The sequence below is a fragment of the Heterocephalus glaber genome, unplaced genomic scaffold (genome assembly GCF_053883595.1).
Source record: "Heterocephalus glaber isolate CG9 unplaced genomic scaffold, H.glaber_assembly_v1.0 deba00000818, whole genome shotgun sequence".
NCBI lineage: Eukaryota > Metazoa > Chordata > Mammalia > Rodentia > Bathyergidae > Heterocephalus > Heterocephalus glaber.
The window spans coordinates 18208351-18230017 of NW_028258164.1; the positions used below are offsets into that span (position 1 = coordinate 18208351).

General features: G+C 48.6%; 1 protein-coding gene across 3 annotated transcripts; it reads left to right on the top strand.

Annotated features, from left to right (window-relative positions):
• Window positions 1-523: 523 nt before the first annotated feature.
• Nom1 (nucleolar protein with MIF4G domain 1) lies at window positions 524-20316 on the top strand. Of its 3 annotated transcripts, XM_004860327.3 has the most exons (12): window positions 524-1545; window positions 1791-1918; window positions 3269-3464; window positions 6397-6720; window positions 7914-8024; window positions 8599-8766; window positions 9633-9754; window positions 11361-11493; window positions 15466-15597; window positions 17317-17426; window positions 18050-18272; window positions 18846-20316. In XM_004860327.3, the coding sequence occupies exons 1-11, from the start codon at window positions 550-552 to the stop codon at window positions 18222-18224; spliced, it is 2595 nt and encodes an 864-aa protein (XP_004860384.1). In that variant the 5' UTR covers window positions 524-549; the 3' UTR covers window positions 18225-18272; window positions 18846-20316. The 3 variants fall into 3 exon arrangements, with proteins under 3 accessions (XP_004860384.1, XP_021096484.1, XP_012933505.1); XM_021240825.2 differs by having other exon boundaries at window positions 18050-20316; XM_013078051.3 differs by having other exon boundaries at window positions 1833-1918; window positions 18050-20316.
• Window positions 20317-21667: the final 1351 nt, after the last annotated feature.

Below are 21667 nucleotides of genomic sequence, written 5' to 3' on the forward strand. Positions count from 1 at the left end.
ATAAATAAATAGACAAACAAAAGGAGGAAAAATTTTTATTGTCTCTGTTTGGAGGCCAGAAATCCAAAATTATGTGGCAGGCCTGTGGGATTCCCAGACAGAATCGGCAACCTGCCTCTCACCTTGCTTTCTCGGCTGGTGGACACTGCACCTCACCTCCACGCCCATGACTGGACTAAGGACCCTTGATTCAGCCTGCCCACACTGAAACCACACTATCTAGATTGGGCACACGCGGGAGGCCCAGGTAGACGGCAGCGTTGCTGCTTCTAACAAACAAGGAGACAAAGCTTCAACAGCAGCAGGTGCTTCCCTGCAGGCACACATGCGTGCACGCCGGTGCACATATGTCTGGAGGCGCACGCCTTCCCGGACTGGTCTCCACCTAGGTCTGCAAGGGGCTCCTTTTTTCAAGGAACCTGTTACCTGTGTCCGCTACTGTCGCCCTCCGGCCAGCAGGGGGTGCCGCTCGCCCAGCGCTACCTAGCCATCGTGCTCGTCCGGAAGTCCCGCCCCACCCGGAAGTCGAGCGCCAGCGCTTCCCCAAAGATGGTGGCGTCCTTGAAGTTGGTACGGCGTGGCCGCAGGCGTGGAACCCGCCTGAAACGCGGCAGTGACGGCCTCGGCGGGGAGGGAGCTCTGAAACGGCTCAAGCTGGCCGTGGAGGGGTTCGTGCGGGCCACCTCCGAGGCCGAGGCTCCCGGGGGCTTTGAGGGGCGCGGCGCCGCAGTGAGCTCCAGGCCGATAGGGAGGAAGAGCCGAAAGGAGCTGCGAAGGGAGAAGCGGCAGCTGCGGAAGGCGCGCCGCCTGCAGCGGGCGGGGGGACCGGGGCCAGCTAGAGAGGAAGGGAGCGCCCGCCCGCCCAGCAGGGCCCGAGAGGCCGAGGCCGCCCCGTCCCATTGCAAAGCCAAAGTCAAGACTTCCCCGGCTAAGCCTAAGGCTCCCCCGGCCTCAGCGCCCTCGGCCCACAGTAAGGCCAAGGCTACCCGGACTAAAGGTCCCTCTCTCAAGGCCGAGGCTCGCCCAAGGAAGACCGAACCCTCGGCCACCGCCCGGAAGCGGGCTCTGCTAGCGGCCAACGAGGAGGAGGACCGCGAGATCCGGAAGCTGGAGCGCTGCCTCGGCCTGAACAAGCGCAGGAAGAAGGGCGACGGCAGCTCCGTGCCGCTGAGCTTCGCGCGCGACGGGCTGGACTACATCTTGGGGGCCCTGGAACCCGGAGCAGGCGGCAGCGGCCTGTACGAGAGCAGCGGGGAGGAGGACGAAGAGGAAGAGGAGAGTGGCGAAGACGAAATACCCCCGGATAGCGACAGCAACCTCGACGTTGACTCCGAGCGCGAAAGCGAGGAGGACTTGGAGGGGGAAGCCCACCCCTCAGAGGATGAGGTCGAAAATGTGGAGGACGCAGACGACAGTGTAGACCCAGAACCCGGGGGAGGAGTAGAAGGCGGAGCGCGGGAGACGAGGGGGAGGAAGAGAGTCCGTTTTGCAAAAGATGAAGATTTGAAACATGAGAGTTCGGAGGTTGAGAACACAAGCCATCAGGTATAGTGCCAGGTCCTCCAAAATAGTGGGGAGCAGAACACACTGTGCAGTGTTTGGGCTGGAGTAGGAACAGGGCCTTCCGGAGCCTCCTGAGCTCCCAGTATGCCCCTCCTGTATAAACAGCAGTGGTCAGAAGAGCAGCAGAGAGTTCCTGGGATTTCACTGTTTAAATGTGCATAAAGCTAGGCGGGGAAATGGGATTTGGCCAGGGTCAGTTATTTGCAATTTATTCCTCTCTTTTCAAGGAGAGTCTTTGTGAGAATAGTGAAAAGTACATCCCATCTCAGGTGAGGTGTATCCAGGAGACAGTGGATGTCCGCAAGAAGGTGGAACTGGAAAGGCTGAAGAAGCAGGTGAAAGGCCTCATTAACAGGTAACCTTCCATAGTTCCACCCCTTCAAGAGGCGGTGTGCGTCAGAAAACACACTGACCCAGAATTACAGTACTAGGCACTTTGGGATCCTTTAAGTTCCTGTTCTGATGCATCCAGACCCATACCTTGAGAGGGAGATAGCACCCAGCTGTTGGGTACTGTGAGTCTGCTCAGTGTCTGAAGACAGCTCCCTGGGCTCATGTGGTTACTGTGAGGAGCTCGAAGGAAAGGGCAGGGCTTCTGTGTCACCCCAGGAACAGTGGGGAATGTGGTCTTCCATCCCCCTGGTCACTACTCACATCTGTGTTTCTTATTGTCCAGAAGTTTGATTGGAAGCTGCTTAGACAAGACCTCATCCCCCAACACCCTTCTGCAGTTCTTCTGTTACCCTCCCTCAGAATCCCCACATGCCTCTTCCTTGAGCCCTGTAAAGGTGACCTCTACCCTGACTTCCAGCACCTTACCTGGTTTTCCCAAGTTTCAAGTATGTATTGCTTTTTTGTTGTTTAACTTATTATTCAGAAATAATTCCAGGTTCATACCGAAGACCTGCATGTCACCACCTGGTTCCCCCAGTTAGTAACATCTTCTGTGGCTAGGATACAATTAAAAACAGTGGGGAGATGACACACAACCCCCAGAACTTGTTCTGATTTTGGTCTGTGTGTGTGTGTGTGTATAAAATTCTGTGCAATTTTATCACAAAGATTTGTGTAGAACTCTTCCATCCCCACCAGGCTCTTGTGCCATCCCTTTATGTTTCACTCACCCCTCTTTACCCTTGTGTTGTTTTATACTTCTTTATAATTAAAACCTAAACAGACTTTTTGTGGAATATGCTGGAATTTTATCACATAGTGGTGTGCTGTTTAGAGGGTCAGTTCAGTATAAGCATGGGTACACTGTGGGTCATCTTTCTCAAACAGTCTGCTCATCCTCCCCTGAAGGTGTGCTCAGTGTAGGAAGCCAGGATGTTTGTGCCACTTAAGAAATGGGGAAGTTAGCATTTTTCCTAGCAACACTACCTAAGGATGGCCCTTATCTTGGGATAGCAGATCAGGGAACCTGGAGGGTGCCCTCATGTAAGTTCTTGCAGACTTACTGAGAATCCAGAGTGCGCTTCACTGGCTGCATGTCAGCTAAAGACAGTTATTTCGGAATTGCAGAGTATTAAGTGGTGATGGCCACTGTACACTGAGTTATTGTGGCAAGATAAGAGTTTTTCCTGGGCCAGAAGTACATAAAGTAGGGTATATTGATGGTATTGGTAAGTTCTCAGTTTTTAGTTGAACTAGAAAATGGTCCCTAGTGTGAAGCACTGTTGCTGTCCATGTTCACATCCCTCTGCAGGCTGAGTGAGCCCAACATGGCGTTTATAAGTGGGCAGCTGGAGGAGCTGTACATGGCCCACAGCAGGAAGGACATGAGCGATATGCTGACTGCCACCCTCATGGATGCCTGTGTCACCTCCTCAGCCATGCCCAGCCGGCTAATGATGGAGCACATCCTCCTGGTCAGCATTCTCCACCACACAGTCGGAATCGAGGTACTAGCACATCTCAGGGTTCAAGAGTGTCACTTAGCACCTGTGACAGGTATAGGGAAGGGGCCAGCCCACAGTCTGCCCTGTCACTTAGATGTTCACCTGCTTCTCATAGGGAAGGAGATGCTCCTGCTGAGTTTCTGCTCTTCCTCCCCTTCCCTGGCCAGCTTTTCCCTCCACTGCAGGTTTAGCTGCTGTTCTAGTCCTCTGAACCCCGTTTTTCTTATGTAGCAGTGGTCTCATCATGGTAATGTTTGGAAAGATGAGAGGCTATAAGACTTGCAGACACAGGAAACCGGGCAGGAGGAAGGCGGTCTAGACCCATGGTTTCTGGGCACAGGACTGCTCAGTACCTCCTGATCTCTGGTGGAAAATGCACCAGCCACCATGGGACTCGCTCTTTTGGAGTGATTTTTCTTTTTAAATTCAGATATCCATACTGGTTTTCCCACATGAACACAAGTCCATTTTCTGGCCATTACCGAGCATAATGGAACCCTGGACAGATTTCCTGGTGCCCATGATTGCTGTAATTCAGTGCTGCATGTGACCAGCTTAGTACTTCCCCATCCTCTTAGATCACACTTAAGTGACTTAATGAACATGATTTTAGTATAGACAGTATTTTAATGAATTATGGAAAAGTCATAGACTCTGTCTGCAGCACATCAGGAATTTACTTGATTTGAAAACATGAGATTATTGGTCCTACTTCTCATTTAGACCTTTGCTAATAGCACAAAGGACAATGAGATGACTTGTTCTGAGGGGAAGTCATTAGCTAATGGCATTCACTAAAACTTCTGCCAGGTGTGATGAGCTCTCAGGATGCCTGTTCCATTAAACTTGTTTCAGTGCTGTACTGAGAAAAATACCCTTACAGGAATTCACAGAGGAAAAATGTGCTAACAGCCACAGTAGCAACTGCTGGATTGGTTCTACAAGTCACTAAATGTATCTGTGCAAATTTATGTTAGCGTTCTTACTTCAATTAATGTACATGTTTAAGTAGTTTTAGCAATTGAATTTTCATATTTTTAGTATACTGTAATGTGTAATTTGGAAACATAGATTTTAACATTTTGCCATAAATAATTCTGTGTGTTGAAAATGCCTTGTGTAGGGGGAATCCCTGTAAGTTAAGGACATAGCTCAGTGATAGAGCACTTTGGTCCTGGGTTCAACCTTCAGCACCCCTAAAAGGGTGAGAGTGTGTGTGTGTGTGTGTGTTGTGCCTGAAATTTCCTTGCTAAGATAGTCATACTAGGAGTTAGAGTCTTCAGGTTTATATTTAGTGAAGGGGCTTGAATTGGGAATTTATAAGTTGAGTTTATTTGGCCTATAAATAATAAAGAGAGTATGTCCAGCGTATGGGAGCGGGCTTCCCGGAAGTCAGCTGCCTCTGCTGATCTGTGGCCTTTTTCTAAATCCTCCCGCTGTTAATTTTTGCAACCCTAAATGCTGAGTGCCAGTCCCTGTCATGCCCCAGCCTGCCTGGCAGAGCTCACCCTCCTGGAGCGCTCTCCATTGTTCATGCAAGTTGCCTGATGCCCCTTGGCCCAGTAAGAGTTCAGCACGTTTTATCCAGCCCCTCTCCTGCTTCGCCTTGGGTATTTTCGGGTTGCCCAGACCACCAGACACCTGGGAAGCAGGGCCACTTCTCTGTCATGTCCAGCAGCAGGCCACGCCCGCCAGTCTGCTGGGCTCGCGCTGCTGCCCAGGCGCTTCGTGCCCAGTCCACCCTCGCTGCTTATTCAAGCTGTTGTCTCCTGGCAGGACTGTCGGTGTCGCTTCGTGTCACCGGTGTCCCTCTTGTCGTCTCCTCCCTCTAGCCTCAGTTTGAGCTGAGGTTGAAGAGAAAATGGTGACGGGACTGTTACACCCGCAGAACTGACGATTACCGAGTGGGCCGGGATGGAGCTCAGCGGTTCCGCCGCCTGCCTTGCAAGTGCAAGGACCCAAGTTCGATCCCCGGTACCCTAAAAGAACTGATAATTACCATTTCTCTCTTTTTTTTTAATTGTCGGTACACTGAGCCAAATCTCTGGCCCACCATTTCAGCTTTTGGCTTTCATCAGCTCTGTTTTGCAGAGGAAAAAGAGATGGTTGTGAACCTGCCCAGGACCGCCTGCTTCGGAAGATCCTGACCCAGTACACATGTGGGCAAGTGGAACAGGATGTGCCAGAGCAGGACCAAGATGACACCCCGGTGACCTTGCCTGGCTCCCCGAGGCCCATTCTAGGTCCTGGTCCTGGCCCGGTCCTGGGCCCTCAGCCGCATCCTGGCTTAACCTGCTGGTCTCCTGAGGGGCACATGTGTGACGGGGTACGGACCCCCTGTGTGAAGTTGAGAGCTCACGTGCCACCCATGTGAGCTCAGGGATGAAGTACCTGCCTCTTTGGAGCCTGGGATGCCGCTTGAGGATGTGTTGTCATTTTTGAACTTTGGATGTCACTTGTATCACTTCCTCGTAAGAAACTAACTTAGAGGAAAACTCGGGAAAAGGCTTCTGAAAAATGAGTGGTATTGGGTAGAGAGCATTTTAGAGATATGGGTAGTCTTTGACAACATTTTTTACATTTGTGGGGGTTTTTTAAGTTTATTTTTCTAAGCAAGCACCGTGGCTGCTGGCCAAAAAAATACCACTTTGTTCTTGAGCTCAGAGCCCAGAGGGTGTCCTTACAGTGTAGGTTTGAGCACCAAGGAAGTCATCCATGTTGTTGCTTACCCTGTAGTGTTTTGTCATCATCTGTAATCCCTGGAAATCATACTGGAGTCGCTGCAGGCTGTGCCTCCTAGGAGTGGCTGTCCTGCCCCATCTAGTGCATATCCTGCCTCGCGTGCATGTACAGGTTTCTTGTTAGTTTAGAAGCGCTCGGTTTGAAGCAGAAGTCCCAGTGACAGTGTGATGATGCACCTCTGTTGCCCGTCCAGGTTGGCGCGTGCTTCCTGGAAGGCGTGGTGAGGAGGTTTGATGATGCCTACGGAAAGGGAGGCGAGGGGAAGGAGTGCGACAACCTGGTCACCATCGTCGCCCACTTGTACAACTTCCACGTGGTCCAGTCGCTCCTTGTCTTTGACATTTTGAGGAAACTGATAGGAACTTTCACGGAAAAAGACATCGAGCTGATTCTGTTGATGCTGAAGAACGTGGGCTTCTCGCTGAGAAAAGACAATGCTTTATCACTTAAGGAGTTGATCGCCGAGGCCCAGGCCAAAGCCAGCACCACAGGCAGCAAGTTTCAGGACCAGACCAGGGTACGAGGGTCACTTGACACAGACTTGCCAGAGCTTAAAAAAACTAAGTGTGTAGGGTAAATGTTACTCTTCATTTCCTCACGATTCCGGGTCTCCTTAGCCATACCCGGCCTTAGCTGCTTCTCTGGTCCTATCTTTTTCTGTGGTGTTGGGACAGGGATTGAACCTAGGCAGTGCTGAGCTACATCCCCAGCCCTCTGTATTTTATTTTGAGACAGAGTCTTGCTGTGTGGCCCAGGCTGTGCTTGAGCTTTGACCCCCCAACTCTTGCCTCCAGAAGAGCTGGGATTACGAGTGAGTGTGTGCCACCACCCCTAGCTGTAGTTCATCTTTAATCTGGGAGCTCACCTTGTTTATTTACTAACAACCCAGGTCAATATTCTGTGAGTTTTTATTTATTTCTTCTTAGGTTTTTTTGAGACAGGGTCTTGTGTAGTCTAGGCTGGTCTTGAACTCACTGTGTAGTCCCGGCTGGACTGAAACTCAAACTTGTGGCAATCCTCCTGTCTCAGCCTCCCAAGTGCTGGGATTACAGGCGTGCACCACCACGCCCAGCAATATTTTATGAATTTAAAAGTCAGCCCCCTTAACATTTACTCATTCAGAAAAATGCTACTGTGAAGGCCCCGGGCCCTACCTGGGTGTCAACTTCTGGCTTTGCCTGGATGTGTGGCTCTGCTCCTGGACAGCAGCAGAGCCTGCATCTTGCCAGCCTCAGTTTCTCCACCTATAAAACAGGGCCTCTTACCTTTGACCTTGTTTGCTTTTCTGAGGATAAGAGGTGTGGACCTACCCGAGGGGCCCCAACGGAAGCAGGGATGCAGCTTGTTGGGGGTGGGGGCACACTCGGGCTGGGGCAGGGGATTATCCTGAGCACCTGGAGGCCCTACCCAGTGCTCAACCTGTGGATGCTCCCTTTTTGTGACCTTTCTGCTGCAGTGTGGACTGAGGAGGGAGGAGTGTTGCAGGAGTCCAAAGTGACCCGGCTTAGTGGGAAGCAGGCTGAGGGAAGGGGAGGGCCAGTGCCCCTTCAGGTAGACAGGAGGGCATGTAGGGACTGTGGAGATCTGGAAAGACACTGAACTCTGCTTTTGAAATAGTAAAATCAAAACCTGGACGTCTACAAGTTGAGTTATCAGCTGTGTAGATGACTTGGGATGACTGGGTTTTATTTTTCCTTGTTTTCTTTAAAGATTCGGTTTATGTTGGAGACAATGCTGGCATTAAAGAACAACGACATGCGCAAGATCCCAGGCTATGACCCTGAGCCAGTGGAGAGGCTGAGGAAGCTGCAGAGGGCACTGGTCAGTGTTTGTCCACTCTGGTCTGTCTCAAGCCTCTGGGTCACATGGGCCCACTGAGAAAATGAGGGAACAGCAGTATCAGCAGGGCGGGGCCACGACCCAAGTCCAGGAGTCTGAGGTGGGAGCTGTGGGTTTTCCTTGGTGAGGTGTGGCTCTGGCCACCCACCTGCGCCGTAGCATGGTATGGGTTGTTGGACACAGGTGGTGCATTAGGTCCCCTGGAGGCTCCCTGAGCAGCCAGGCCCCACCTGGGCCCAGGAGAGCAGTGGGTGGGCCTCACTGAGCCTTTGTCTTATGGCGTCAGCTCTGGCAGAGCCAGGCTCCTATCACCAAGACCATGGTGGATGTCAGGTTCTTTCACGACAACTTTCCATGGACATGGGTTTGTCCCTCACATGGACAAAATGCGGGGGTCTTCCTGCTTGTTCTAGCATTGTCCCAGGCAGGCCAGCCAGCAGTCCCATGGACCTCGACATTCTCATATACCAGAGAAGTGCTGCCATCAACACTGGGGCTTACAGGGAGCACACAGAATGTGGCTGAGGAAGTTCTCACCTGGGCTTTTCCTCACCAGGTGCGCAGCGCTGGCTCTGGCTCCGAGACTCAGCTCCGAATCTCCTGGGATGGCATCTTGAAGGCTGAGCAGACCGGTCGTTGGTGGATCGTGGGGTCTGCATGGAGCGGGGCCCCAATGATCGACAACAGTCGTCATGCAGCCCCACAGAAGCCACTTGCAGGGACGGTAAGGCTCGGGCTGCCTCGTCTATGTCCAGCTCTCACTGGAGGAGCTCTAGATCGCTCCTGCGTGGGTACAGATATGAAAGGCTTTGTGGAAATGGCTGGTGCTGAGGAAGACCCAATTTAAAGCAGGTGCAGGAGTGCCTACGTGCAGTCCAAGCTACTCTGGGGGAGAGGCACAGGAGTTCACCTAAGCACAGGAGTTCAAGGCCACCTGGGTGATACACTGAGGCCCCATCTTAAAACATAACAAAAAGGTACTATTTATTCAGCTTTTGGTGTTTCTCCTTAAAGAATTCTTTTGTTTGTTTGTTTTTGAGACAGGGTCTTGCTTTGTATTCCAGGCTGGCCTTGAACGCACTGTGTAGCCCAGGCTGGCCTCCATCATGCACCAATCCTCCTGCCTCTACCTCTGGAGTGCTGGGATTACAGGCATGCACCACCATGCCTGGCACCTTAAAGAATTATTGAAGGTCCCAAAACACATAGTACAAAGTTCTTGGAGTGGAGTGGAAGTCAAATGCTCACCTCCCAGATGCCCATTCATGAGACGAGATGTGTGTTGTTGCCCAGTCCATTAGTTGGGTTCCACCCCATTAGCTGACGCCCACACATGGCCCAGATATCCTCCTCTTCCCCTCATGGCCTCTCCTGGCTTGTCCCTGGTCACCCTTGGTGGCTCTGGCTCCCCATATTCAGCAGCCGCCACTTGTCTGGACCTCACCTCTGAGCTAGTCCTGCGCAATCTCCATTCCCCTGGGCTTTTCTTGAGCTGTTTCCCTGGGGTGGGGCTGCTCACAGGGCCAGGCCCAGTGTGGTGCACCTCTGGAAACAGGTGTCCAGACTTGGCGGGGCCTGCACTCTCCCCAGGTGAGCGCAAAGATGCTGGAGCTTGCCCGGAAGCAGAGGATGAACACAGATGTCAGGAGGAACATATTCTGCACAGTGATGACCAGCGAGGATTTTCTGGACGCCTTTGAAAAGCTGCTCAAGTAGGCATTTGTGTGAACATCTCCACCTGTTAAAAATTAGATGTTATCTGGTGTGTGTGCTTGGATGACTGGGTAACAGGGCTTTTCCTGTTCTGTCCCTGGGGGGCCGTGCATCCCTGCTGAGCTCCTGGTAGGTCCCCAGCAGTGTACCAAGATTTGAGGGCTCGGACACCAGGTACTATCCCAGTGGGTGGTGGTTATCTAGAGCTGCTTGGAGATCTAGAAACCTTCATAGTAAAATTAGCATTCTGACTTTTTTCTTTCTCTTTTTTGATGGAACTGGGGATTGAATTCTGGGCCTTCCCACTTAGCTGTCTCCCAACCCTTTCATGCTTTTTATTTTGAGAAGTTCTCAATAAAGTCGCTAAGTTCCCTAGGCTGAGCTTGAACTTGTGATCCTCCTCCTTGGCCTCCCCAAGTGCTAGGATCCCCATGCCTGCCTTCCTTCTGATACTGAAAACATTTATAATTAGTTGTGATAAAATTTTTTAGATACCTGCATACCTCTACAAAATACTTCTAAACAGTGTGATGTCATTTTCTTTTATGTGCTTCAGACGGAGAAGGAAATATGAGGAAAACAGTTGGCACTGGGATTCAGGGCAGGGAGGGTGGGCTCTTCTGAGCCCTAGGATCTTGCTGGCTGGAAGCCCCAAGTCCTCTGCCTGTCTATACTTGGCCATATACCAATGCTCCTGGGTCCTGATGAGCCCACTTCCATGCAGCTGCACTGCAGGGAGTGTGGATTCACCTGGCCTGTGTCCCAGGAAGCCCTTCTTTCACTGTTCCCCGGGAGGCAAAGGCAGGAGGATCACCATGTGTTCAAGAAGGCCAGTCTGAACTGTATAGCAAGACCCTGTCTCAAAAAAACCAAAACCAAAACCTGATGTTTATTAACAATGCCTTTCCTCCTATTTTTATTCATCTCGCTCTTCAGCTGGGCTGGGATGTAGCTTAGTGGTAGTGAGCTTGCTTAGCGTCGGCATGAGGCCCTTGGCTTCCATCTCCAGCATACACACACACAGATAGCAGAGTTACTTATAATCCCCAGAAACTGCACACACCCCTCATGGCCCTGACTCGTGGAGGATGAAGAAGCTGGGGGATGGGGGGTGCGTTGTGCATTATAGGACGAGGGACCAGGATCCTCAGGGCCATGGTGATCACCTTATGGCTGTTCGTGTGACATTCTGGCAGAGTTGGAGCTAGAGGGACAAGATAGACTGGTGATAGCCTGGGGGAATTCTGGCTGCAGAGGGGCTCTGGTTTGGTGCAGTGGAACTTTTATTTCCATTTAAGTGGTGGTTTCTGACCCTGTGGCTTGTGCATACCCACAATGGTGTATTTCACTATAAGTATGCCTCAGCCAGAACCTGAATTTAGGTTGAGTCCTAAATGGTTGAGTCCTGCTAATGGGCTCCAGTCATAGGCTTTCGTGGCTGGCATAGAATTTGTGGGTCATGTTGTGCCCTCCAACATTTTGCCATATTGGAAAAAACACTGCCAGGCCAGCTAGAGTCAGCTGTGGCCCTGCCTGTGGCTGCCACTACCTCCTTTTAAGGCCTCTATAAGAGATTTCACTTGGGCTGGCTACTCCTATGCACAGGCTTGGGCTGAAGGACCAGCAGGAGCGAGAGATTGTCCACGTGCTCATGGACTGCTGCCTGCAGGAGAAAACCTACAACCCTTTCTACGCCTTCTTGGCCAGCAAGTTCTGCGGATATGAGAGGAGATTCCAGGTAACCTGTACCCTGCTCACGGCCAGAACATCAGCGTCCTGACCACAGGGGCTCCCTAGGGGTAGCCAGGCCCACCTACATGGAGGGGTGGAGACAGTGAAGGTGGTCACCTTGTTCTGTCATAGACATGTGCAGTGTCATGGCCAGGCAAGATGAACACCTGTAGCACTGTTAACACACCAACCCCTGAAGCTGGAGCAGGGACATCCTCTCTCTAGGTGCTTTGTGGTAACTTAATTAGACAAGGGAGGCAGCAGGAGGACAACGCCAGTGAAGCTGTATCCAGTCCTGTCTAGAGGAGAGGACAGTGGAGTTCCTTTCCCTAAAAGTTGTAATTTTAGGATATTAGAAATAAATGAATAAGGGCCAGGGATTTAGCTCAGTGCTTCCACGGCCTGCCTCGCAAGCACAAGGTACCAAAAACAAAGAAAGAAATAAGTGAATAAGAAGTAGAGTACCTGTTGACTACGTTCTTAATGGTTTATTCTAATAATTATTACACTTGAACTTTATTCTTTTTTTTTTTTTAATTCTTTTATTGGTACATTTTAGGTATATAATAGATTTACATTTATCATTGGGTGCTTGTACCTGTACATGATGTATCTTGGTTCTTATTTTTTCCCCATTACCTGTGTGCCCTTTACCCGCTCCACCCTTCCCTATTTACATAGACTTCATTTCCATTTTTTTTTCTTTTCTCATAATTCTTCCTTTCCCTTCTTTCCTTTCCCCTTCTCCTCCCACCACCCCTACACCTTTGGACCTTTTCCTGTTTCAAATTATCAGTTACTCATTTTAATCCTTATTTACACTTTAAGTTTCTCACCCTAGGGAAACTATTCAGTATTTACACATGTGTGTTCTATTTATTTCACTTAAGAGTATGGCCTCAATATGGATCCATTTAGCTATAAATGTCTCTAGTTTCTCGTTCTTTATGGCTGAGTAGTACCCCATTTTATAAAAAAAAACAACCCCACATGGTCTTTATCCAGTTTCCAGTTGATGGGCACTTGGGCTGTTTCCAAACCTTAGCTATTACAAACTGTGCTGCTAAAAACATAGGTGCACATATGTCACTGTGGTATGATTCTTTTAATTCTTTTGGGAAGATAACCAGCAGAGGAATAGCTGGGTCAAATGGGACCTCTAGTCCTAGTTCTTTGAGCTATCTCCATACTGATTTCCACAGTGGTTGCACCAGTCTGCACTCCCACCAACAACGGAGAAGGGTTCCTTTCTCCCCACACCCCCGTCAGCATTTGTTATTGGTTGATTTCATGATAGCAGCCATTCTTTGTGGGGTGAGGTGGAATCTCAGTGTTGTTTTCATCTGCATCTCTCGAATGACCAGTGATGTTGAACATTTTTTCATATGTTTATTTGCTATTTTTACTTTTTTTTTTTTGGAACCGGGGATTGAACTTGTGTCCTTGCGCTTGCGCAAGTTTCTACTTCTTTGTCTGAGAAATGTCTGTTCATTTCAGATGCCCATTTTTGAATTGGGTCTTTGAATTTGGGGGGGTCTGATTTTTTTCAATTCTTTATATATTCTAGATAGTAGTCCTTTGTCTGAGGTACAGCTGCTAAAAATTTTTTCCCACATTGTAGGTTGTCTCTTGTTTCTGCTGGTGGTTTCTCTTGCAGCACAGAAGCTTTTTAATAAGATGAGATCCCAGTTGTTGATTCTTTGCACTAGTTCCCATGCTACTGAAGTTTTGTACATAGTCTTTTCCTATGCCAATGTCTTCAAGAGTTCTACCTAACTTATCTTCCAACAAGTTTAGTGTTTCTGTCTTAATATTTAGATCTTTAATCCACTTTGATCTTAGTTTAGTGCATGGTGATAGGTATGGGTCTAGGCTTAATCTTTGGCAGGTTGAAATCCAGTTTTTCCATCATCATTTATTAAATAGGCTATCTTTCCTCCAATGAAGGTGGTTGGCTCCTTTGTCAAAGATGAGGTGGCTGAGTATGTCTGAAGTTGTTTCTGATCCTCGGATCTGTTTCTTTGCCAGTACCATGCTGTTTTTATCACAGTAGCTTTGTAGTATAGTTTCAAGTTGGGGATTGTGATACCCCCAGCCATGTCTCGGTTGCCTAGAGTTGCTTTTGTTATTCTAGGTCTCTTCTGGTTCCAAATGAATTTTTAGATTGTTTTCTCTAGTTCTGTGACGTATATCATTGGAATTTCAATTGAGGTTGCATTGAATTTGTATAGTAGTTTTGGAAGTATAGCCATTTTCACTATATTGGTTCTTCCTACCCAGGAGGAAGGAATGTCTTTCCATTTTCTTATATCCTCCTTGATCTCCTTTTTCAGAGTGCTGTAATTTTCAGTGTAGAGGTCTTTTGCTTCCTTTGTTAAGTTGATTCTAGATATTTCATTTTTTTGGATGCTATTGTAAAAGGAATTATTTCCCGAATTTCTTTCTCAATGAGTCTATTTGTGTACAAGAAGGCTATTGTTTTTTGAATGTTGACCTTATATCCAGCTACTCTACTAAATCTGTCAATTAGGTCTAGAGGTCTTTTGGCCAAGTTTTTTGGGTCTTTCTATGTAAAGTATCATATTGTCAGCAAATAATGACAATTTAACTTCTTCCTTTCCTATCTTTATTCGTTTTATTTCTTTCTCTTTTCTAATTGCTGTGGCTAATGTTCCCAGAACTATATTGAACAGGAGTGATGATAGTGGGCATCCTTGTCTTGTTCCTGATTTTAGTGTGAAAGTTTTCAGTTTTTGACCATTTAGTATGATGTTGGCTGTTGGTTTTTCATAGATAGACTTAATCAGGTTGAGATAAAGACCTATTCCAATTTTCTGTAGGGTTTTTATCGTGAATGGGTGTTGGATTTTGTCAAATGCCTTTTCTGCATCTGTTGAGATGATTGTATGGTTTTTGTCCTTGACTCTGTTAATATAGTGTATTGCATTTATTGATTTATGAATGTTGAACCATCCTTGCATCCCTGGGATAAATCCGACTTGGTCAGGGTGTATGATCTTCTTGATGACCCTCTGTATTCTGTTTGCCAGTATCTTGTTGAGGATTTTTGTATCTATGTTCATTAGGGAGATTGGTCTGTAGTTCTCTTTTGGGGTTGGGTTTTTCCCTGGTTTTAGAATCAAAGTAACACTTGCTTCCAGAAATGAACTTGAAAGCCTTGCTTCTTATTTCCTTGTTGAGTTTAAAGAGTAATGGGGATAGTTCTTCTTTAAATGTTTTATAGAATTCAGCAGTGAATTTTTTGTATTGTTCCCTTAGTCTCCTTTGCATTGATTTCTGCTTTGATCTTTATAATTTCCTTTCTTGTACGAGCTTTGGATTTGTTAGGCTCTTTTTCTAGGAGCTTGAGGTTCTGCATTAGGTTATTTATCTGAGTTCTCTCTTTTCCTAATATGGGCATTGACTGCTATGAATTTGCCCTGTAGAACTGCTTTTCATTGTGTCGCATAGATTCCTGTATGTTGTACTGGCATTGTCATTTACTTGTAGAAACTGTCTAATTTCTTCTTTAATTTCCTCTGTGACCCATTGGTTGTTGAGGGTGTTATTCAATTTCCATGTGTTTGTGGGAGTTTTGCGGTTTCTTATGTTATTGACCTCCAATTTTATTGTGGTATGGTCTGATAATATACGGGGGTAACTTCAGTTCTTTTACATTTACTTATACATGACCTGTGAGCTAGCATCTGGTCTGTTTTGGAAAATGACCCGTGTGCAGCCAAAAAGAATGTGTTTTCCAATTTTGTGGGGTGAAACACTCTGTAAACATCTATTAAGTCCATTTGTTCAATAGCTTGGTTCAGTTCTAAAATTTCATTGTTAATTTTTTTGTCTAGATGATCTATTTGTGACAGTGGGGTCTTGAGGTCCCCCACTACAATTGTATTAGTGCTTATTTGGTTTTTTACTTCCATTAATATTTGTTTTATCTTTATTCTTCTTTGTAACTGGTTACCAGATGACTTTCCAGTTCAGCATATGGGACAAATTTCGGGACTTAGAAAATTTGCCAGCCACCAATTTCTTGAATTTGGTTCAACTGGTGGCGCACTTATTGAAGACAAAGTCTCTTCCACTTTCCATTTTAAAGGTTTGTATGATGCATGAAATTATTTAAAGCAATGAAATGTTAATGTAATTGTTTGTATTTGGCACTTTAAGAAAACACATTTCCTGGGCTGGGGATTTAGCTCAGTGGTTCTGGCGCCTGCCTTGCAAGCACAAGGTCCTGAGTTTGATCCCCGGTACCAAAAAAGAAAAACACATTTCCTGAGGTTCTGAAAACTTTTCAGTGTCAGCCATTGTAAAAATATCCAAAGAGGGCCTGGGATTTAGCTCAGTGGTTCCACCGCCTGCCTCACAAGTGCAAGGACCTAAGTTCAATGCCCAGTACCAAAAAAAATATATCCAAAGTAACACATGAAATGAATTTACCTAGTGAAGTAAGGCCAGTGAAGGGCTTACTGCTGGTCCAAGTGAACGTGCTTTGGGCCGAGGCCAATGTGCTGCCCCTCACCGGAGTCTTGATCAGGTCACTGGGGGAGGAGGAACAGTGAAGTAGGATTGTCAGGACATGTTGCTGGGTCCTCAGAGTAGGGTATTTTGAAATGACGTCTCCACCCCTCACTGGGTTTTGAGACTTTGGAGCCACGAACTGCAGATACCCAGATGTGCCCTAGAGGGGATGGTGGAATTGTGAGACAGACCTGGGTTCGAGGTGGCCAGTCCTGCCTGGGGGTGGCATCTTGGGAAATCTGAGGGTCGGGGCTGGATGGCAGAGACAGGTGGCTCTGACCTCTGGGGCGGCCTGCTTGGTGGCCACAGGTACGGCCCTGCGCCTCCTGCCCCTCATCAGAGCATCCTCTCAGGATCTCCTCTAGTCTTGCAGTGTGTGCTGGGCTTGGGGTCCTGCGTCCTGAAAATGGGGGAGCTCAGTCTTCATGAGCATGAAAAATACATTGGCCTCTTGTCATTGGACTGCGTCCTACCTTCCGCTCGCTTGTGTGGGGAGCCCAGCATGGAATGGGCCGTGCCATAGGTGATGTCCCCAGGTGACGGGACCCGTGCAGAGGGAGCTCACTCATGGGGAACAGAGGTCTGGGGACACTCTGGGCTGTGCTACACGCGCGCACACACACATACCAACATTTAACCCTGAGTGTCTCTTCGCTCCTTTTTGTTTTTTGTTTGGGTTTGGTTTTTTGTTTTTGTTTTTGTTTTTGTTTTTTGAGACAGAATCTCACTATATACTGCAGGCTGGCCTCGAACTCATGACAATCCTCCTGCCTCAGCTCCTGAGTGCTGAGATTACAGGGGTGCACCACCACGCCGACTAAAATTAGCTATGTTGATACCTATAGTTTCTCTAATTTTATCACTTCTGTGTGGAATTCCCTGGGTAAGTATAGGACATTGACCTGTCCCACTGCTGAATGTCGAGTTAGCTCTGGGTTTAGCTTTCTAGGAGAGAGATTTATATGTATGACTCAGTCTCTCCGGTGTGTAAGTGTAGGGAGCTGTACCCAGCGGATTGTTGCTTCGGGAATGGAGAGGCTTTGTGTTTGGCTGTCAGGCTGTCAGGCTGTGTCCTGGAATCGTGGCTCACGCTGCTGAGGACCAGTGCCCGCCATGGAGGGGCTCCTGTGGCACTTCGTGCTGCCCACAGCTTTTTTTTTTTAGCTGTTCATTTTTAACAGTGGAAATAGAGGCATAGGCCAAGTCTAAATGTTACCCCAGTTTCCTACACTCACAGATCATTGGAAGAGCTGGCTACATCAATGTGCTTTATTTTCTGTCTCCTGATGGCTAGGTGGTTGAATTCAGTGAATTGGACAAACCCAGAGTCCACTTTTTACGCAGAGTGTTAACTGTGCTGCTAATGGAAACAGAAGTTGAAGACTTGAGTCTAATTTTTTCAAGGTACGTGCCTAGCTTGTTCTCATCATGCATGGTAAAGGGGAGACAAGACTGTTCACTCCTGGTGGTTTGCAAAGCAGTCCTGCGCTTTATGTATAGCTTAGTCATTTCAGTCTTAACTGTAAGTTAATATGCATTAAATTTAAGAACCATAAAACTTTCCTGAGCAAACTAACAATGATTTGTAATGGTATTTTAAGGTTTTGCAGTGCTGGGCCTTGAACCCAGGGCCTCACAAAGGGGAGGCAAACATTTCTACCACTGAGCCATGTCCTCAGCCCTTAAGAAGGTCTTAATTGAGAATTCTACTTCAAAAAGAAACTGGGTGTGAGGGCACATATCTCTTGTCTCAGGAGGCTGAGGCAGGATGATGGTTCAAGCCCAAGAGTTTGAGGCCAGCCTGAGCAACATAACAAGACCCCGCCTCAAAAAAGATTTATAAGGAAACTGGGGGCTGAGGATGCAGCTCAGTGGTAGAGCACTTATCCTGGCCTGGCCCGGGCACTAGGTTTGATCCCAAGTACCACAAAGAACAAATGAGTAAAAGTAAACTGGCTTTCTCTTCATTGCTCACAGTGTGAGCTTATGAGCCTGGTCCTGATGTCATCTGTATGATTCCCTTGCAGGGTGTCTGACAACCCAAAGCTGGGTGTGCTGCGGGAAGGCCTGAAGCTCTTCATCAGCCACTTCCTACTGAGGCACGCACAGGCCCAGCAGTGCCCCGAGGAGGCTGGTGTGCTGAGAGAGAGGGCTGGGCTCGCCACCAAGGCCCTGCAGGGCAGGGCTGCACTGCAGATGTAGTGGGAAGCCAGGAGTGCGGTGGAGTTACGTTGTGGTCCGTGGCATTAGGTATCATTGTTTGAGGTCACTTTTTGATCCAAGATTGGGTTATATTTCAGTCATGCTCAGATAGCTAAGTGCATTGATTGGGGGGCTGGGGCAGGGACCAGGCAGGTTTCTCACATACAAGGCTTGATAGGTAATCTTAATTTATTTTTATATTTGGCAGTGCTGGAGATTGAACCTTTTTTTTGGTACTGGGGATCGAACGCAGGTCCTTGTGCTTGCACAGCCGGCGGCGAAACCACTGAGCTATATCTCCGGCTCATGAACCTTTTTTTTTTAAGACAAGGTCTCACTAAGTTGCCCATGTTGGCCTCAAACTTGAGACACTCCTGTCTCAGCCTCCTGTGTGTAGCTAGGACTACAGGTGTGTGCCACTGCACTTGGCTTAATTTATCTTTTAAAAATATATATATATATATATACACACACACATATATATGTGTTTAAAATTTAAAAATCATCAGCTATTTGTGATGCTGCATGTCTAATTGATTATTTTAATACTTGGAACACAGTTTGGTTTTGAAAAGTCAGTTGATGGCAGGCCCTGTGAATATCTTCTTATGTCCTGCACAGCGTGGATCAGAGTGTTCCATGAGCGCTCGCCTGACCTCAGGATGCAGTGGATCTGTGTGCTGTTTCTCTCCAGTGGTCCTTTCCACGTTGTCAGTGTCTTTTCTTAAACAACTCTGAAGTCACCAAAAAGGAATGGACACTTGGTGCTGCTTGCTGTCGGGCCTTAGCAGGTGTGGAGTTGTCACTGCACACAGGAGCTCACACATTTATGAGAAGCACACACAATGCTCACACGAGGAACAGAAGCCCTGGTGCTGAGGAAGGAGGTGTGGCCTGGGCACCCAGTATGCTGCACATGCACCATGCTCATTGCCTGCTGGTCTTTGAGGTCCAGGACCTGATTAAGCTTCACTGCTTAATTGCTGGAAAGGACCACTTGGTGTGAGTTAGAGGTCATAGGTCAGTGCCATCACCCAGCAGCAGACTGTCTCCGGGGGTGTCACCACTGTGCTGCATGTACCTTGACACGGCATCATGGGGTGTCTGCAGGCACCCTGGGAAGCACGAGTCTCCATGCATAACCACCACTAAACCAGGGGTCTGAGCCTTGATGTTCACAGGCAGCGTGGAAGATGGGCTCCAACAACACAGGCAGTCTGGCCTTCCCCATCCTGACCCTGCTTCAGAGGCAGAGTGAAACCCCTTGTCTACCCACAGAGAGGGTGGCAGGGGTCGGAGTGCCTTCCATGAAGGAAGCCTCATCATCACCAGTGGGTGTGCAGGCCAGGCCCCGCCTCTTTCCATAAGGAGCTCACCGAACAGTGTCCACCTGTGTCCCACCACCAGCCTCAGGTCTTCACTGTGGCAGCGCTGCAGCTCTTGGGATAGTGCTGACATCCCTGGCTTGCCCATTGACTAGGAGCAGCAGAGGATCAGGAGGCCCCATGGAGGCACTGAGCAGCCTCTTCATGCCATGCGGATGAGTTGGCTGTGCCCATGGACGGCCCGTGTTTGCACTGGCTTCCCTTCCCAAGGCAGTCATTCTCACCATGGACCCTAACTGACTCTGCCAGGCACTGAGTCTTGCGTTTTCGTATGTGGCAGGCTGCGCATAAGTGTGTGCACATAACATGTGCATCACTATGTGATGTTAACTGTTCTCCAGTGCAGCTGTTAAATCCATCCTGACCAAAAGCATTTTAAGTTCAGAATTGCTTTTAAAAGTAGTGGTTTTTGGGCCAGGGATTTGGCTCAGTGGTTTCCCTGCCTGCTGTGCAAGCACAAGGACCAGAGCTCGATCCCCGGTACCAAAAAAAAAAAGCGGTTTTAAACTGTATTTGTGACACCTACATTTGAAGCACTGCAGGCTGCATGGACAATGCTTGGTGTTAATCAGAACTTTACCCTGTGGGTTGAGAACTGGTAGTGTATGAAATGACTAAAAAGAAGCCTTCTGTTAGGGGTTTCATCTTTACAACAGGTACACAGAACAAACTAGTTTGTTAAAATGTAAATAAAATCTATTTTCTTACATTGTGTAGAGTGTCAGTTTGTTTTGAGAGAAGAGCTTTGCTGAAGCAGCCAACCTGCGCCTTACTTTGGGCTGGGTGTAGGTCAGACATAGAGGACTTGCTTGCCTGGGGAGGCCCTGGGCTCTAACCCTAGCCTTGCCAAAGCAAACAAGTCTGAGGGTGGGGTGGGGGGTTAGGAAGCTGATTTGCACCATCCTGCTTCCGAGAAGGTAGGTTCAGAATGGGTGAAGTTTGCACAGGTGAAGTGTAATTTTTCTGTAAGTTGTAGTTTTAAAAAAGCACTTGTAATTCAAAACTTTTTCTTCCAGTGTCTAAAATACTTTGGGCATGGTAGTATACACCTATAATTCCAGCATTTGGGTGGCTGAGGCAGGTAGATCACTGGGAGTTTGAAGCCAGCCTGGACTACATACCTAGTGAGTTGAAGGCGAGCCTGAACTCTTACAGCAAGACCCTGTCTCAAAGCCAGAAAATCAAGACCAAACCAAATATCCCAACCTTCCTTCCCTGATGCAGTGAAGCTGACTTGCCCACCCCCTCCGCAGCTCTGGCATGGTCCTATCCTGGCTGCCCAGCCTAGTTCCTGCTGCCCTGGACCAGGGCTGGCTGGCAGGTGGGTGAGGAAGCGAAAGGTGCCTTCATTGGCTGTGTAGGCTCGGCATCCTGGGCATCTGATCTACCCTGCGCCCTCAGGGGCTGACCTTTGACCCTGCTGACCGAGGAGCAAGCAAGGTGACCCTTGGGTGATCCCTGATGGCTGGGCCTTTCGATGCTCAGATGGGGTGACATGGACCCTAGGGTGTGGCCACCCACGTGCAGAAGAGATGGTTCTGCTTGAGTGCTCTGGCAAGGCTGCTGAAGAGGACCAGGCCAGCCACAGTGGATTCGAAGGACCACGTGTCCTCAGCTCCTGCTCCCGCCACCCCTCGTCCACTGGCCAGTCTGCCTGCGGGGGCTCCTCCAACTCTGAGGCTGTGGTCTCCAACCAAAGGCCTGAGAGTCGGTGTCTGAATCATCTCCACCTGGGTGCTCACTGGGACCAAGCTAGTGCCTGGCTGGGGCTTGGGCCCGAGCCTGGTTACCTTCAAGTGGGAAGCAGGCTAAACCTACCCCTTCAGGACCCCTGTCTGCTGAGTGTCATTGAGTCTGTTAGAATCTGCTTTGTAATTCTTAAGAGCTGATGGATGGATCAGGACATTCTTGCTGAGTCCAGGAAAATTAACCTCATCCTCCTGGGATTAATGCAAGACCCTAGAAAGTTCAGAATGAGACCCAAGTCCCAGAGGGTGAGTCTGGCTCCACAGCTCAATGTCAGGCAGGACACGGCCAGTGCCCACCGCCAGGAAGCCA

Bases quoted from the DNA above. Each gene is read 5' to 3' on its own strand.
- Nom1 (XM_021240825.2), top strand. From the start codon at position 550: ATGGTGGCGTCCTTGAAGTTGGTACGGCGTGGCCGCAGGCGTGGAACC. The intron at 8,767-9,632 runs GTAAGGCTCGGG...CACTCTCCCCAG, and splicing joins AGAAGCCACTTGCAGGGACG to GTGAGCGCAAAGATGCTGGA. The intron at 15,598-17,316 runs GTTTGTATGATG...CCTGATGGCTAG, and splicing joins TTCCACTTTCCATTTTAAAG to GTGGTTGAATTCAGTGAATT.